At 35.3% G+C, this 14,577-nt stretch overlaps 1 protein-coding gene across 1 annotated transcript; it reads right to left on the bottom strand.

The window, feature by feature from the left end:
- Positions 1–521: 521 nt before the first annotated feature.
- On the bottom strand, positions 522–14,518 carry LOC144956313 (collagen alpha-3(VI) chain-like). Its single transcript, XM_078886812.1, has 6 exons — positions 14,338–14,518; positions 13,392–13,558; positions 9,423–9,560; positions 4,172–4,292; positions 3,320–3,407; positions 522–1,424 (listed from the first exon to the last, which is right to left on the bottom strand). The coding sequence occupies exons 1-6, from the start codon at positions 14,516–14,518 to the stop codon at positions 1,244–1,246; spliced, it is 876 nt and encodes a 291-aa protein (XP_078742938.1). The 3' UTR covers positions 522–1,243.
- Positions 14,519–14,577: the final 59 nt, after the last annotated feature.

Here is a 14,577-nt window from a genome sequence, read left to right as displayed (position 1 = left end):
CATCATCATCATCATCATGATGCCACCACCACTTACACCATCTCCGCCATCACCCACTATCTTACTACCGTCCAGCACCATCACTCCCTTCCCCCCCCCCCCCATTCCACTAATACCACCATCTCATCGAAAACAGTTGTCACTACTACTATAACTTCTACCACATTTTGTGACCTCTCCACTTTAAACAGTATTGTGCCGAGGTGACCAAGACGTCAAAAAAAAGTCATTATTAAGTTAAAATGACAAGAAATATCAGGATTAATTTAATCTTTGAGACTTCAATAAACAAAATATATTTCTCTCAAAAAACAAAAAAACAACCTATAAACTGAACCCAAGCTTTATAATAGGGAACTAAAGCGTGGTGTCCAAACCCCCCCCCCCCCCCCCCCCCCCCAAAAAAAAAAAAATAAAAAAATAAAACCAAAAAAACAACAACAACAAAAAACAACAAACAAACAAAAAAAAAAAACAAATAAAAACAAAAAAAAACAAAAAAAAAAAAGACAAAAAAAAATAAATAAATAAAATACACTGGTTCCAATCTCGTTGGAAGTGTAAAACCACTCATCCTAAGGACTGGATACATACATACCTTGTGTAAACGATCTACTAGTTTCAGAGTAATGGCATTTTATTTTCTAGTCTAAATACTCGTAGACTCTGATCGTCAATAAAGATCATTCATCCTTGTTGATATACGCCCGATAATTCTAAGAATCTGCATACACATTTTACTACTAAAATAGTTATGCTACCTAAGAATCCAATCAATATAATGTAACCTATTCATTATTAATCCTCCAAAGGACTTGTTACATACACACTTCCAATGATTTTAGAACCGGAAAAAGTTGAACGAATGACGTCACGATTTTTCTTCCCTATTATTATAATAATATTATCATGACTATAAAATTTCAATTTCTGGCATCTAAAGAACACCTCGGCAAAACACCGTTTCTATGGAATGATTTTAGAACCGGAAAAAGTTGAACGAATGACGTCACGATTTTTCGTCCCTAATATTATAATATCATGACTATAAAAATTTCAATTTCTGGCATCTAAAGAACACATCGGCATAACACCGTTTCGAGGCGATGAGTCTAGTAACTAGTAGTTACCACTGCTCTATCATCATCATCATCATCATCATCATCATCATCATCATCATCATCATCATCATCATCATCATCATCATCATCATCATCGCCATAATGTTTATTTAATTATTTCTTTAATCATCATTATTGTGATGATGGTGGTGATGGTGACCGCGGGTTGTTGCAGCTTGAGTTGTTGAGGCTGTTTGGGGGTTGCTAGTAGTAGCAGTGCCGTCGTTTTGGCGTGATGACGAGTGACAGCCAGGGTAATAGTAATGAACCCATTTGGCAGCGTTTTCCATATCATAGTAACTCCTGGGGAGGGATATCAAATGAAGAAATTAACAAGCCGGCACTGGTGTAAAAATGAATAAATGAGATTTCATATAGCGCAATATCCACTAAATATGCTCAAAGCGCTTTACACGGGGTCCCTGACCAACAGCAACACGTAACATAATATTATAGAACGAGACATGACATGACTGACGCCTGTCAGGCGATATTACAATTTTTAATCCGGACAGAGACAACGCTGTTAACGGTCAGGTACTCATTTTACACCTGAGTACGGTTAGAGAATATGAGTAAAGAGCCTTTTCCAAGGACTCAACTATGCGCCCAGCGAGGCTGGAACTCAGGACCTTCCGATCCGAAAGCGAGTGTCATACCACTTTATCACATAAAGTAGCCGCACTGGAGTGAGATTTTTTTTATTTTAAAGAAGTCTTCAGAGGCATTGGGGCCTTGGAACCAGGGTTTATCCCAGTTTCTGTAGCGTGAAACGGTCAATAAATAGCAATTCCTTACTATTATCCTTTGGATAGTATGACGTTAGTCTATCGCAAAGTACTTCCCGCCAGATTTAAAAGACTCAACTACCTATTCACTGCTGGGTGGACAGGGCTGGAGAGGGGGGGGGGGGGTTGTAAAAATCTCGACTGCACCTGGGATCGATCTTGGTCCCTTTGCGTCTGAAGCGAGTGCTCTACCAACTGAGCTATCGGGACCCCCCCCCATGGGTGTAGGATCTTAGCCATCGTAAAGTTATAGCCTGACACTGGAACCCAAAAGGACTGGCATTTTGACGTAATTTTTTTGGATTTTGCACCGCCTAGTGAGTTGTCGTTACTAGAGCTCATGGAAACAAGTGGTCCCATTGGTTGAACTATTGAATACAACTCACGATTTGTTTTCTTTTGTGGCCAAAGACTGGCATTATGACGTCATTTTTTGGTCAGTGTCAGGCTATAGATAGTTCGAAGATGACGTCACTTAGGTCTTTGTTATTGTTTTTTTTTGCCATCCGCGTGTATGAGTAATGCTCACCGAACTGTATTAACCCGACTATAAACGTTCATGGATACACACAGTTTTGTGTGTTGGTCCGTTATACTATCAATAAGTTAACGATGGCTACGGTAGGATAAGGTATGAACAAGTGTGTATGAAACAGACAAAGCAAGAAAGAAAAATACTAGAAAATAAAACGTCTTAAAAATCTGTCTTCCTTGACTGGGGATCGAATTTCAGCCCTCCTGATTACCGGTCAGACCTGCTACCATTACACCCAACGTGTACATATATGCAGGTCAGGCATTGTTGTAATGCAAATAGCCTCCGCTCGAAGCCCGAAGACATATATAATCAATGTTTTTGTTTATTCATTTTATCAACGCCACTACCACATTATCTCATTCGTCTGTTTTGTTTTTAAAGGTTTTACGGAGCTTGCAACACATTAAGGTCATATCAGCGCCAGTAAAAAGGAAGAAAATGGGATTGTAAAAAGCTCTAGAATTACAATTAAAGCACAAAAGAAAAGGTAAGACAAAGGGAAATTGGTTTAAATAGGGAACAGATGTAGATTCCAAGAGCACACCGCCAAAGTACTTAGTTTGAGATCACCTAAAAGTCTTATCCAGACACAAGCATAGAGGAATATACTCAAATGTTTACCAAACATATAATATGTAAACTAAACATAATACAATGCATAACTATAATTATACATTTGACTGTATTCCCTCCCAGCCAAGGACTCCGTCAAGGGTCAGGACAAAACTAAGAAATCTCATTCCAAGACAATGACAGGAAACAATTGGAAAACGCGTATGGGGGGATAGAAGACACAGCAAGTACCTCCCTGCCCACTATGGGAGGTCAGGATCCCCACCCAGTCATTCGTCTGTAGTGTCGTATGGACCTACCTGTGATAGCTGTAGAAGCTTTTGTTTGGCTGTGATACAGTGTTGTGAATGATGTCATAGTCCAGACTGTCATCTCCTACTGCAATGCCTGGAATGGGGATGGCGATGTTTAATGATGATAATGATGATGATGATGATGATGATGATGATGATGATGATGATGATGATGATGATATGGTGATAATGATGATGATGATTATGATGCTGATGATGCTGATGATGATGATGATGATGATATGGTGATAATGATGATGATGATGATGATGATGATAATGATGATGATGATGATGATGATGATGCTGATGATGATGATAATGATGATGATGATGATGATGATGATTATGATGATGTTTTACCTATAAACTTGTAACTTGGATTATTTCAAGGCGTTAGTAGACAGGGAATTATATGATGGGAGGTTTATATATGACGAATAATACTTGTTTGCACTGTTGTTGACATGGCTTTCAATCTTGTATGTATATTTATTATGCATTGTTATCTTATTATGGTTATCGTCTATATGCGCGTGTGTGTGTGTGTGTGTGTGTGTGTGTGTATGCTTTGCATGTCACGGTTAAAGATATAATATGTTTGTACACCACATATACATGAGTACATTTAAGTTGAAATACTATCTTTACCACGTGTATCATTATTGTAAACTTTAATCAATAGATTTATGGCATTACTATTAATATTAAGGGCGTCAAGGGATTTTATCATTTTTTGCCCTATACCATGTGTTAAGTTTGTTAACAATCTTCTTGCAACAAACAACTAAAGAGAAAGAAGAAGAAGGATGAGAAGCAAGAAAAAGACGAGGTGGTGAAGGACGATGTACAAACTCACCGACAATGGACACACATTGATCCTTGAGTTTCTGAGCAGCAGGTACAATGTTACCCTTCGTCTGATCGCTCATCTGGTGGATGATTGGAATGGCGACCTTGACCGCGCCTGGTCGGGCATTCTGGGATGGATTGAAACAACTCTCAAGTAAACAAGATGTGTTACAGTGAATGACATAATCAGGTGAAAGGGTTGAACTTGTTGTGTTCTCTTAGATCATTCGTTTTTGTCTTTGTCTATTTTTAAACGTTCGCTTAAAACATATCTGTTTCGATTTTAGTAGATGGTATGAGAAGCAAGATAGGTTTGGTATAGCGCTATATAAGTTTTCAGCATTATTATTATTATTATTATTATTGTGTTTTTGACGGGCCTCCAGATTAATATTGTGGAATCACTCAACTCAGAAGCGTTAAGTGATATGTGAGAGAACAGTTTATTACTGTGTATAAGTTAAGAGTATATACAAATATATCGTAACAACATTTTAAGAAGGAAAAATAGTATAAGTAATTCAACTATGAAAAGTAAAGAACAAAGAGTGCATCCTTCTCTAGGGCATGCCACTCTGATATTTGTTAAGCACAAATAATATTTTAACAATGGACTTAATGAATAATAACTAATTAAGCTGTAACTAAAATCAATTAGCTAATAACTAAGGGGAGCAACTCTTTCTTAGAGTAACTCTATGTATAAGTCCATAACAATTATTATTATTATTATTATTATTATTATTATTATTATTATTATTATTATTATTATTATTATTATTATTATTATTATTATTATTATTATTTATTATTATTATTATTATTATTTTATCAGTGGTGGTTCTAGCCTATTTACAGCGGTGGGGCAAAGATGATTCGGTCATATATATATATATATATATATATATATATATATATATATATATATATATATATATATATATATATATATATATATATATATTTATTTAATCTATTTTTTAAAATTAATTAATTAATTTTATTTTTTAAAAATTAATTTTAAAAAAAAAATTTTCACCTTTAAAAAATAATATTTAAACCACAAATAATCACATTCACAATGATTTTAATTATTCCAAACGTGATCAAAAATGAATCACGAAAGAGAATACAACAAAAAAATAAAGCGACGACACATAATGCGACAACACCTTGACAATATAAGTCCATTTTATTCACTCGAAAAATTAAAGAGATGCTTTAATCCCTCAACGGCGAGATTAATATTTCTGTTACATTACTGGTTTTCAGTAGTATGTAGAAACATTAAAGTTTTCATCGAGAAGCAACAACAGCGATATGACTCGAGTTTCATTCAGAGCTCAAATTGCATCATTTTTACTGCTGTCTTGGTGGTTAGAATGATTGTGCCGGTGGTGATAGTGGTTGGAATAGTGGTAGCGGTGGTTGTGGTGGTGGAGGAGGATGTAATTATGGTAGTGGTTTTGGTGGTGCTATTGGTTAGAATGATAATTGTGGAGACGATGACGGAAATTGTATGATGATGTTGATATTGTTTTTATTGCTATTGTAGTACTTGTTGTTAATATTATTGTTGTTGTTGTTGTTGTTGTTGTTGTTGTTGTTGTTGTTAATGATGATGATGATGATGATGATGATGATGATGATGATGATGATGATGATGATGATGATGATGATGACGATTATGATGACAACGACGATGTCGTCGACAATGATGGTTACCATACGATATTACAAAGTTTATTCAATCTTAGGCTTTCGACAATAAATCATACAATTTGATGACCACATACATGAAAGTGGAAAAAAAAAAGGTAAATGGAACCAAACAATAAACTGATACCATGAATAACCACAAAATAATACAACAATAGTAATACCCCAATACGTACAAATAATACAATAATATAATAATATATAATAATAATAATAATAATAATAATAATAATAATAATAATAATAATAATAATAAATAATAAAAATAATATAAATAATAAATAATAATAATAATAAATAATAATAATAACATAACAATAATATAATGATAATAATATAATAATAATATAATAATAATAAATAATAATAATAAATAAAATAAACAATAATAATAACAATAATAACAATAATAACAATAACAATAAATAATAAATGATAATAATAATAATATAATAATAATAAATAATAATATATAATAATAATAATAATAATAATATATATAATAAAATAACAATAATAATACCACCACCATCATTACTACTACCACCACCGCTACCACTATCACTACCACCATCACCATCATTATTACGTTTCCAATCATTTTTTATCGTCTTTTAAAATTTGATATCTATCAAAACAGACGAAAATTCCGGTGATATTTTTAAAGGTAGTCAAAATATCTACGATTTCATTAGCCCTGAAAACTACGATTTTTATTTTCTTATTTCAAGTAGGCAGGTCGGCTATGACAAGTATCAGTTCCATAGTCGAAATAAGACAAACAAAAACAAAGTTTATTTAATCTTAGGCTTTCGCCAATACTTCATACAATACAATTAAGACAAAATAATGTTACCAATCTCTCCTCATGCATTCGTTAGACTATCACAATAACCACCTTGTTATCTTTGCTCCTTACACAACCAACCCCTAGCTTCCCGCCTCTTCATCGCGAACTATCTTATGTATGTATTAGCTTCAGGACGGGCAAGTACGGAATCTGCCCACCCTTCCTTTAAACGTATTTATTTCCTCTATAACTTAGTTAGAATTCAACTCTCTCAGAAGAGTATTTCTCGTATACTAATTCAATTTTCTAGAAAACCAAAATGGTGGTTGTATTTTATATATTTATTTAGTCGTGACTTTTGAATAAAAGTGTTTTGTTTTATTAGAGGGAATACAATAGAAAATTACATTGTTTTGCAAAATTATTTTGTCTGGCAATAAAAATACAGCGGTAATTACTTTAAGAATTAAAAAAAAAGAACTAACAAATTAAATTGTTAAAAAACAAAACAAACAACAACAACAACAACAACAACAACAAACAAATAAGAAAACAATTTAAATAAATGAGTTTTGAGAAGCACTAAAGAAAACGAGGAAAAAAAAGAAATAGTTTAAATGGATAAACAAATATATAAAAACAACACAAATTAATACTAAATTGATATAAAATTAGTAAATTAATAAATTTAATTCAATACTGGAACCTTCCCAAAGTCATTACATCAATGGTACCAGCATAAGTAAGGCAATAAATAAGAAAAAGTTCGTTTGCCAAAATCTCTATTTAGTTTTCACTGGTTAATAAGGTGGGCTCATTTGAATTAGCCCGACCTAGTACTAGAGAGGCCAGACAGCAAAATCGTCAGGCGACGTGACGATGAGATGACGATGTGGGCGGAGTGGAGTGGTTTGGGAGGGGGGGGGTGATAAAAAAGAACAGGAGCGTATCCTGGTTTATGCATTACGGGGTGCATGGCGGTTCGCAATCTATCAAAAATACACACAAATTGATTTCAGTACGAAGTATAAAGTTTAAGTAGTAACTTTTGAAATTATCTAATTTAAATTTGATTATTTCAGACCTGGTAATACAGCATATAACTTGAAAAAACAGGCTGGTATTTGCCCACCCTGCCCATTATTACCAGCCGTCCCTGATTATTATTATTATTATTATTATTATTATTATTATTATTATTATTATTATTATTATTATTATTATTATTAATTAATTAATTAATTAATTAATTAATTAATAAGACGTATTATTCCAAGAATCAACAAACCAACTTGTTACAGTAAAGAACATTTATTAAACAACAAAACATAAGATACACGTGTACAGGATGACGGTTGGATACAGAATGACTCTCAACAAGTTTCTAGAACAGACGCTAGTTGTGAACGATACTACATCAGATGGACGATACAAGTTACGATACTTGAATACAATGACTTTCATTCACAACAGAACAGATATTGCCAAGTTTAATTAGAAGGTTAATTTCCGCAATTTTTTATCCAAAATGAGTTCTTGCCATAAATGATTACATGTTTGTACATCTTCGGGAAATATCAAAGCTTAATTTCACTTCTAAATATTTTATACAGCTAGTCAAGTTGAAAAAGTATGAAATTTGAGAACAGTTGCTGGATACCTTTCCCATACATCTGACCATAACTTCATGAAAAATTACCCGATTTATTTCAAATAAAGATTAAAATGCTCTGGGGAGCATATTCTTTCAGAAAATGCAAAAAATGCAAATCCAAAATTTTCACCTTCCGACTGATTATGTCATGCATTGACACATGATTCGACGCTTCACTGTGTCTGACTCCTAGGTCATTCCATTCTTCACATAGCATTAATAGCCCCTAAAGATAAATTTCTCCATGGAGAGAAAAATCCGAAAAGGTGTGTATGGATTGTATCTTTTCTCAGTGTCTGCTGCCCAACGTGTTGCCGTGTTGATGTATAGATAGCATGAAGTTGACGTCATTCGGGTCTTTGTTATTGGTTTTTTTTTTTTTTGCCATCAGCGTGTATAAGTAATTGTCACTTAACTGTATTATTCAGACTTTATAAATTCGTGGTTACACATAGTTTTGTGTGTTGGTCCGTTATACTTCCAGATGGCAATTTTGTGAGATTCTTAGCCAAGCGCACACTATCTATAAAGCACACAGACTTGCATCATCAAAACTATGGGCTTTTTGGGATGGATCATGCATATGGCCAAGTTTTAAAAAATACTGACTTAAGCGTCTATAGTGGTTGAGAAAAGCACTCTTTGATAAAGTTAAAAATTCCTTTTTAATAATTAAAGACCAAAATGTGATTCAGCCATGAGGCATAAGTCTTTCTGCCTCACCCAAATGACATCCGTGCACTGAGAACGTATAAGACATTAAGAAAGCTAGATAGAGCGAATAAAACTACACATTTTCTATTAATTTTTTTTAACCCTCTCCTTACAACCTATTGGAAAATCGTCACATTTTTTACGATGCAACCGTCACTTTTCTCATCCAGATTTCATTTCTTTGTGCTATAGCTATTAAAACGTGACATTCTGTAATAAAGCCCATACTGTCGAACAATATTATGTATAGAAAGTTCTTGTTGCTTTTCTGTTTGAGTAGGAAAAGTCTGTTTTTGTGCCGGGTGGGTGTGACGTTTTGGGAAAGATTCTGAAAATGGCTGGTAAGGAGAGAGTTAAAGAAGGTAAGTCTGTAAATCTGACCTTGAATGAGTTTTCTCTGACGAAGTCCAGGGCTTTACCCAGATCTGCCGATCCGCTGGGATTGAGTCGCCTGGTGAGGGAAGTGATTCTGTTCTTGAGGCCCTCTGGGTTGTCTATGTAGTCATCGATGTGTATGACCTTGACATTGATATTTAAGAATAGAATCAGGGTTACTGTAGATGGGTTGTTAAAGGAAGCCTGTGAATGATTAGTTCTCACTATATTCTCTCTCTCTCTCTCTCTCTCTCTCTCTCTCTCTCTCTCTCTCTCTCTCTCTCAGACCGTTTCCGTTAAATGTTACAAATAGTTTTGTAGAAAACGGTAGGGGCTGCCTGAAACAGATGATCGTGAAAATACTAACTGTACAGACGATACTAGTTATTTTGCATTTTACTTTATTTGTTTTCCACGTTTATTTGTGTATTGTTGTGATGACGAAGGGTTTCTACCCGATACGTCCATTGTCTGTTTTGTTCCTATACAATGCCTCTCCATTTTCTCTCTTTGGTTAATAAATAGTTTTGTGTGTTGTCACGATTCATCTGGCGGGCATAACTTTTGAGATTTTGCTGAAAGACATTCCACCAATAGGTCCACTTTTAATAAGCATCAATTACATTATCTGGGTTCTTTTGTGTCTAACGTTCTGGATAGGTTTCACCGCTTGATATATTTGAACAGTCTAAAAGCTGTAGAGTAAGGTGGGGGAATTCCACATCCACATTGATTTCTATTTCCTGTTTGGACACAAGAAGCAGCCACTTATACAACTGTTAAATTCTGACAATTTTACAAGTTTTTACAAGTCCGTTGAAAGTAAGTGCAACACTCATGGTTTTCAAATATGGCAAAATGTTGTTAATTTTTTTTTCAACTTTGAAGCACAAGCTAGAAATGCTTAATCATTCATTGTATAGGTAACACTTTCCCCAAAACCTGTTCTATGTGCCTTAAGTAAGATGCTGTGCCTATTTTAGGTTCTCAATGGTCAGAGAAATTCCACATCCGACGGATTTCAAATTTCTCGTGTCTCTTTTTTTGAAAATATTTAATCAATATCCTAAGCCAATGCTTTAATTGTACTAAGAGAGGCCCCAGCTATCATGTCAAGGAAATAGTATATATATATATATATATATATATATATATATATATATATATATATATATATATATATATATCCTTATTCATGTTTTATTGTATTGGGGCAATTCCACACCAAGCGGGTGTGGAATTGCCCCAACATAGTTTACTTTTGTTTTTCTTAGAAAATCACATCATTCAAAAGACTTGGAAGTGTGTAGGCTATTAATACTGTCTGAATAATAAGCCTTATTGTGGGCCAACATGATGTTACTTATGTATGCCCAATCTGTAGAGCTGGATCCAGTAAGGTTTTCTGTTCATGTTTTTCTCTTTTTTTTTCAATATAGATTGGCTAATCATGGTGATGGACTACAAGAAAAGATAGTGTCGTCTGATCATGCAGATATGGCGAAAGCGGTCGATCTCGTTACACCTGGATAGGCTAAAACGTGCTGCCAAATTATACAACCTAAACTGGGAGACAGTCCGTGACCATGTCAAGAAACCATTCAGCAGAATGGGAGAAGATACTTATTGCTTAACTCAAAATCCGGGATCGATCTCAGTCCCTTTGATTTTGGAGCAAGTGCTCTACCAACTGAGCTATTGTGACCCACGCCTTGGCCTATTGGTCTCATGTCATAGTCCACAAAGATTGCTGTGTTCATTTCAGACGTCCATTATTGTTCCTGATTATTTCATTCTCGTTTTTACATGTTTGCCATGATGGGTATGGATTTACCCCAAAATGTTGAATATGCGAATAAAGAGAAAAACTGGAATTTATGAAGTGTACCTTTTTAAAATGGTATTTGTACAGAATCCATGTTTGAATGGCCATGGGATATTTTAGACCTGTAAATTCTCAGTCAATTAACTGAAATCAGTCAATTTGTCAAATTCAAATATTTAAAAAAGGAAAGAAATAAAAAAAGAAAGAATTCACAAATCGTAGTCGAATGTCCGTAAAATAATTAGGAGTGTTCCACAGCGCTACGCATAGCTCATGGGGACCGTTTATATTAACGATGTATATATTGTCAAGACAAAGCGACGCTTTTTATAAAAGGCGTGTCTGAACACTTCCCTGGGTATTTTCACACATCCTTCGTTAAATTATTTTTTCACTTTCCAATCCGTCGTGATTCCAACTGTAGCCAATTTTAACTGAGCCACCGAGCGATAAATTTCACTGTTTCATCTAAGCCAAAATTGACCACATTTACCCTTCGAGTCTCAAAACTATGATAAAGTAAATTGCGAAATGCCGCAAGTCCGTTATGTAGACATCTTCAAATCGAAAGGTAGAATAGATTGCTACAAGCACATTTCGATTGCCTCACGTTGTAAACAAACTGGTTGACCGTTTCTTCACTGATTGAGTACCTGATCATAAGGAACAATGGTAAGTAGCCTAATTAATTCCCGTGCAAATCAGGACGTTTTCTGGCATTGTTTTGCTCAAGCCCAAGCGAGCTTGCTGTTTTGTGGCGATTAACCTTCATTTCGATTCTTTGAATTTTTCCGCTACGCCTGCCGAAGTTTCTTCTTGATAATTCACTTCTACTTAATAATTCAGTGTATTGGCCTGAAGTCATATTTATTTAAGCTTTTTTTTCTCTGTCATTTACTGATTGAAAATCAAGTTTGCTCATTGCTACATTATTCTAATGTTCTCACAATGGCTGAGCTGTCTGTTCGTGGATCGCAATTCAGACTTGTCGAGCATCGATAAAGATGAGGAATAAATTCAATTGGTCATGGCTAGAAGTTAAAGATGATAATGGTGATTATTTTTCTATGTCAAAAAAATTCCAGAGGCAGGAATATGACTTTGATGAAGTCATCTTTACCTATATGAATGACATGCTTATTAGCATTCCTTCTACATCAAATTATGGCAGTCATACTTCCAGTAAGAAATAACACCCACTATTTTGATATATTGTATTTATCACTCTCCTCTCCAATGATGCCCTTATTTTTAAAAAAATAATTGAATCTTCAGTTTGTCGAAGAGTTTCAGTCAATTTTTATAGAGCTCATTTACAGGTCTAGATATTTGTATTCTGTTTGTGTGTTCACCTCATCAATAGAAGCTTTATGACAATAAACTGAAAAAGTTGGGTGTGGAATTCCCCCACCTTACCCTATATGTCACAATGAATTCTAGCCCGAAAAGTGAATTTGGAATCAATAGATATTACCACAAGTTTTAAATTTGTGGTAAATAAAAACTTGAGCTTTTATATAGCACAATATCTACTAAACGTGTTGAAAGCGTTTTACAAGGGGTCCCTAGCCAGCAGCAACACTCAACATGTAGGACGAGACATGACGCCTGTTAGACGATTTTACAAAATTATTTTCCAAAGCTGTTAACGATCAAGTACTCATACCCATGATTACGGTGAGAGAATGTGAGTAAAGAGCCTTTTCCAAGGTCGCAATTATGCGCCGAGCGAGGCTCGAACCTAGGACTCTCCGATCCGAAAGGGAGTGTCATCCTACAAGACCACATAGCCGCTACCATTAATGATCGGAGATTGACTCCGACGACCCGGCACTGCCGTCCTCTGGCATCTTCCGGATAAAGACGTCGGGTACGGACAAAATACTAAGAATAAAGAGGAGAGCCGCTAGACCTACCCATACCAAGCTCGAAAAAAACGGCAGAGGACGTCGGGTGCTTGGTATGGGTAGGTCTAGCGGTTCTTCTCTTTATTCTTAGTATTTTGTCCATGCCCGACTTCTTCATTCCGGAAGGCAGCAGAAGACCGAAAGCCGGGTCGCCGGAATCAGCTCTGAATAAAGGATTTTTATAATATGAACATATGTAACAAAATTGGATCAGTTTTGATAATTGAACCAACCCAAACTAACCTCAGATACGGTATCGTGGTAGATGACTACCCCGAATCGAATACCGCTGTCTTTGATTCTCCAGCCATCAACAAGTTCTTTGATGAAGTCTCCCTCATGATCGATACTGTTCGTGCTGTCTTTGTATCCGTACTCGATCAAAAATATGATTTCTCCCTCCTGGCAGGCTGGGCAAGAAATTAAATGATAATAAATATGAGAGAACGAATAAGATTATCTGTTTTGTCAGCATTAGAGATTTTATAAAGCACAATATCCACTTAAGGTGCTCAAAGTGCTTTATAAAGGGCCCCTGACAACGCCTAACAAGTAAAATGAGGCACGACGCCTGTTAGGCGATATTACATATTTTTTCCGACAGAGACAACGTTGTTAACGACCAGGTACTCATTTTACACCTGAGTAAGGTGAGAAAATGTTAGTAAAGAGCCTTTTCGAAGGACTCAACTGTACTCAAACCCAGGACATTCCGATCCGGAAGCGAGTTGGATACCATAGGACCACAGAATCACACATTTACTTATTGTACATTCACTCCGAGTTTCTAGTATTCAGGTTTAACTTTATACAAGTCCCTCAAAGCCAAAACTCCCAGGGAGCCTGACTTCAGCCCGGTTTCTGAATCATTGAATGGAAATTAACAATTTTTGCTACTCTTTGATTGGACGCTTTTCCATCACCCATTAACCCTGTCCTTACCAACCATAGGAAATCGTCACATTCGTTACGAAACAACCAACATTTTTCTTATTCAAATTTCTCTTATACATCATAGAATTTAAAGAAAATGAACAGTGTTTTGTAGGTCATGTTTTGCTAAAGAAATTATTTATCGCAAGAACTTAGATATATTGTGTTTGAGTGATAAAAAAATATATTTTTTGTGTTAGTTGGGTGTGAAGTTTTGGGGAAAATCCTGAAAATTGCTGGTAAGGAGAGGGTTAACTCAATCCTCTCCCGGCCTGCTGCACTTGAGGTAATGCAAGCGATCTCCACCTGGTCCTGTCAGCAGATATTCTTGGGGCTATCTCGATGGACAGGCCTCTCTGCTTTAGGCCCCTCTCTACGGTACGTCTCCAAGTCTCTTTTTGGGGCGGCCTCGCTTTCTCTTTCCTGGGGGTGTTCATCGCAGAGCATACATACATTGGCAACAGGTATCAATAAGTTACAACCAGTTGACGAGATG

This window comes from Berghia stephanieae, chromosome 11, assembly GCF_034508935.2.
Source record: "Berghia stephanieae isolate SIO BIC M18660-M18661 chromosome 11, UCSD_Bste_1.3, whole genome shotgun sequence".
Lineage (NCBI taxonomy): Eukaryota > Metazoa > Mollusca > Gastropoda > Nudibranchia > Aeolidiidae > Berghia > Berghia stephanieae.
This window is presented reverse-complemented; position numbering and strand designations above follow the sequence as displayed.

Bases quoted from the DNA above. Each gene is read 5' to 3' on its own strand.
- LOC144956313 (XM_078886812.1), bottom strand. From the start codon at position 14,518: ATGAACACCCCCAGGAAAGAGAAAGCGAGGCCGCCCCAAAAAGAGACT. The intron at 9,561-13,391 runs GTTAGTTTGGGT...ATCAATGTCAAG, and splicing joins ACCACGATACCGTATCTGAG to GTCATACACATCGATGACTA. The intron at 3,408-4,171 runs GTGAGTTTGTAC...TCCCCATTCCAG, and splicing joins TCAATGTGTGTCCATTGTCG to GCATTGCAGTAGGAGATGAC.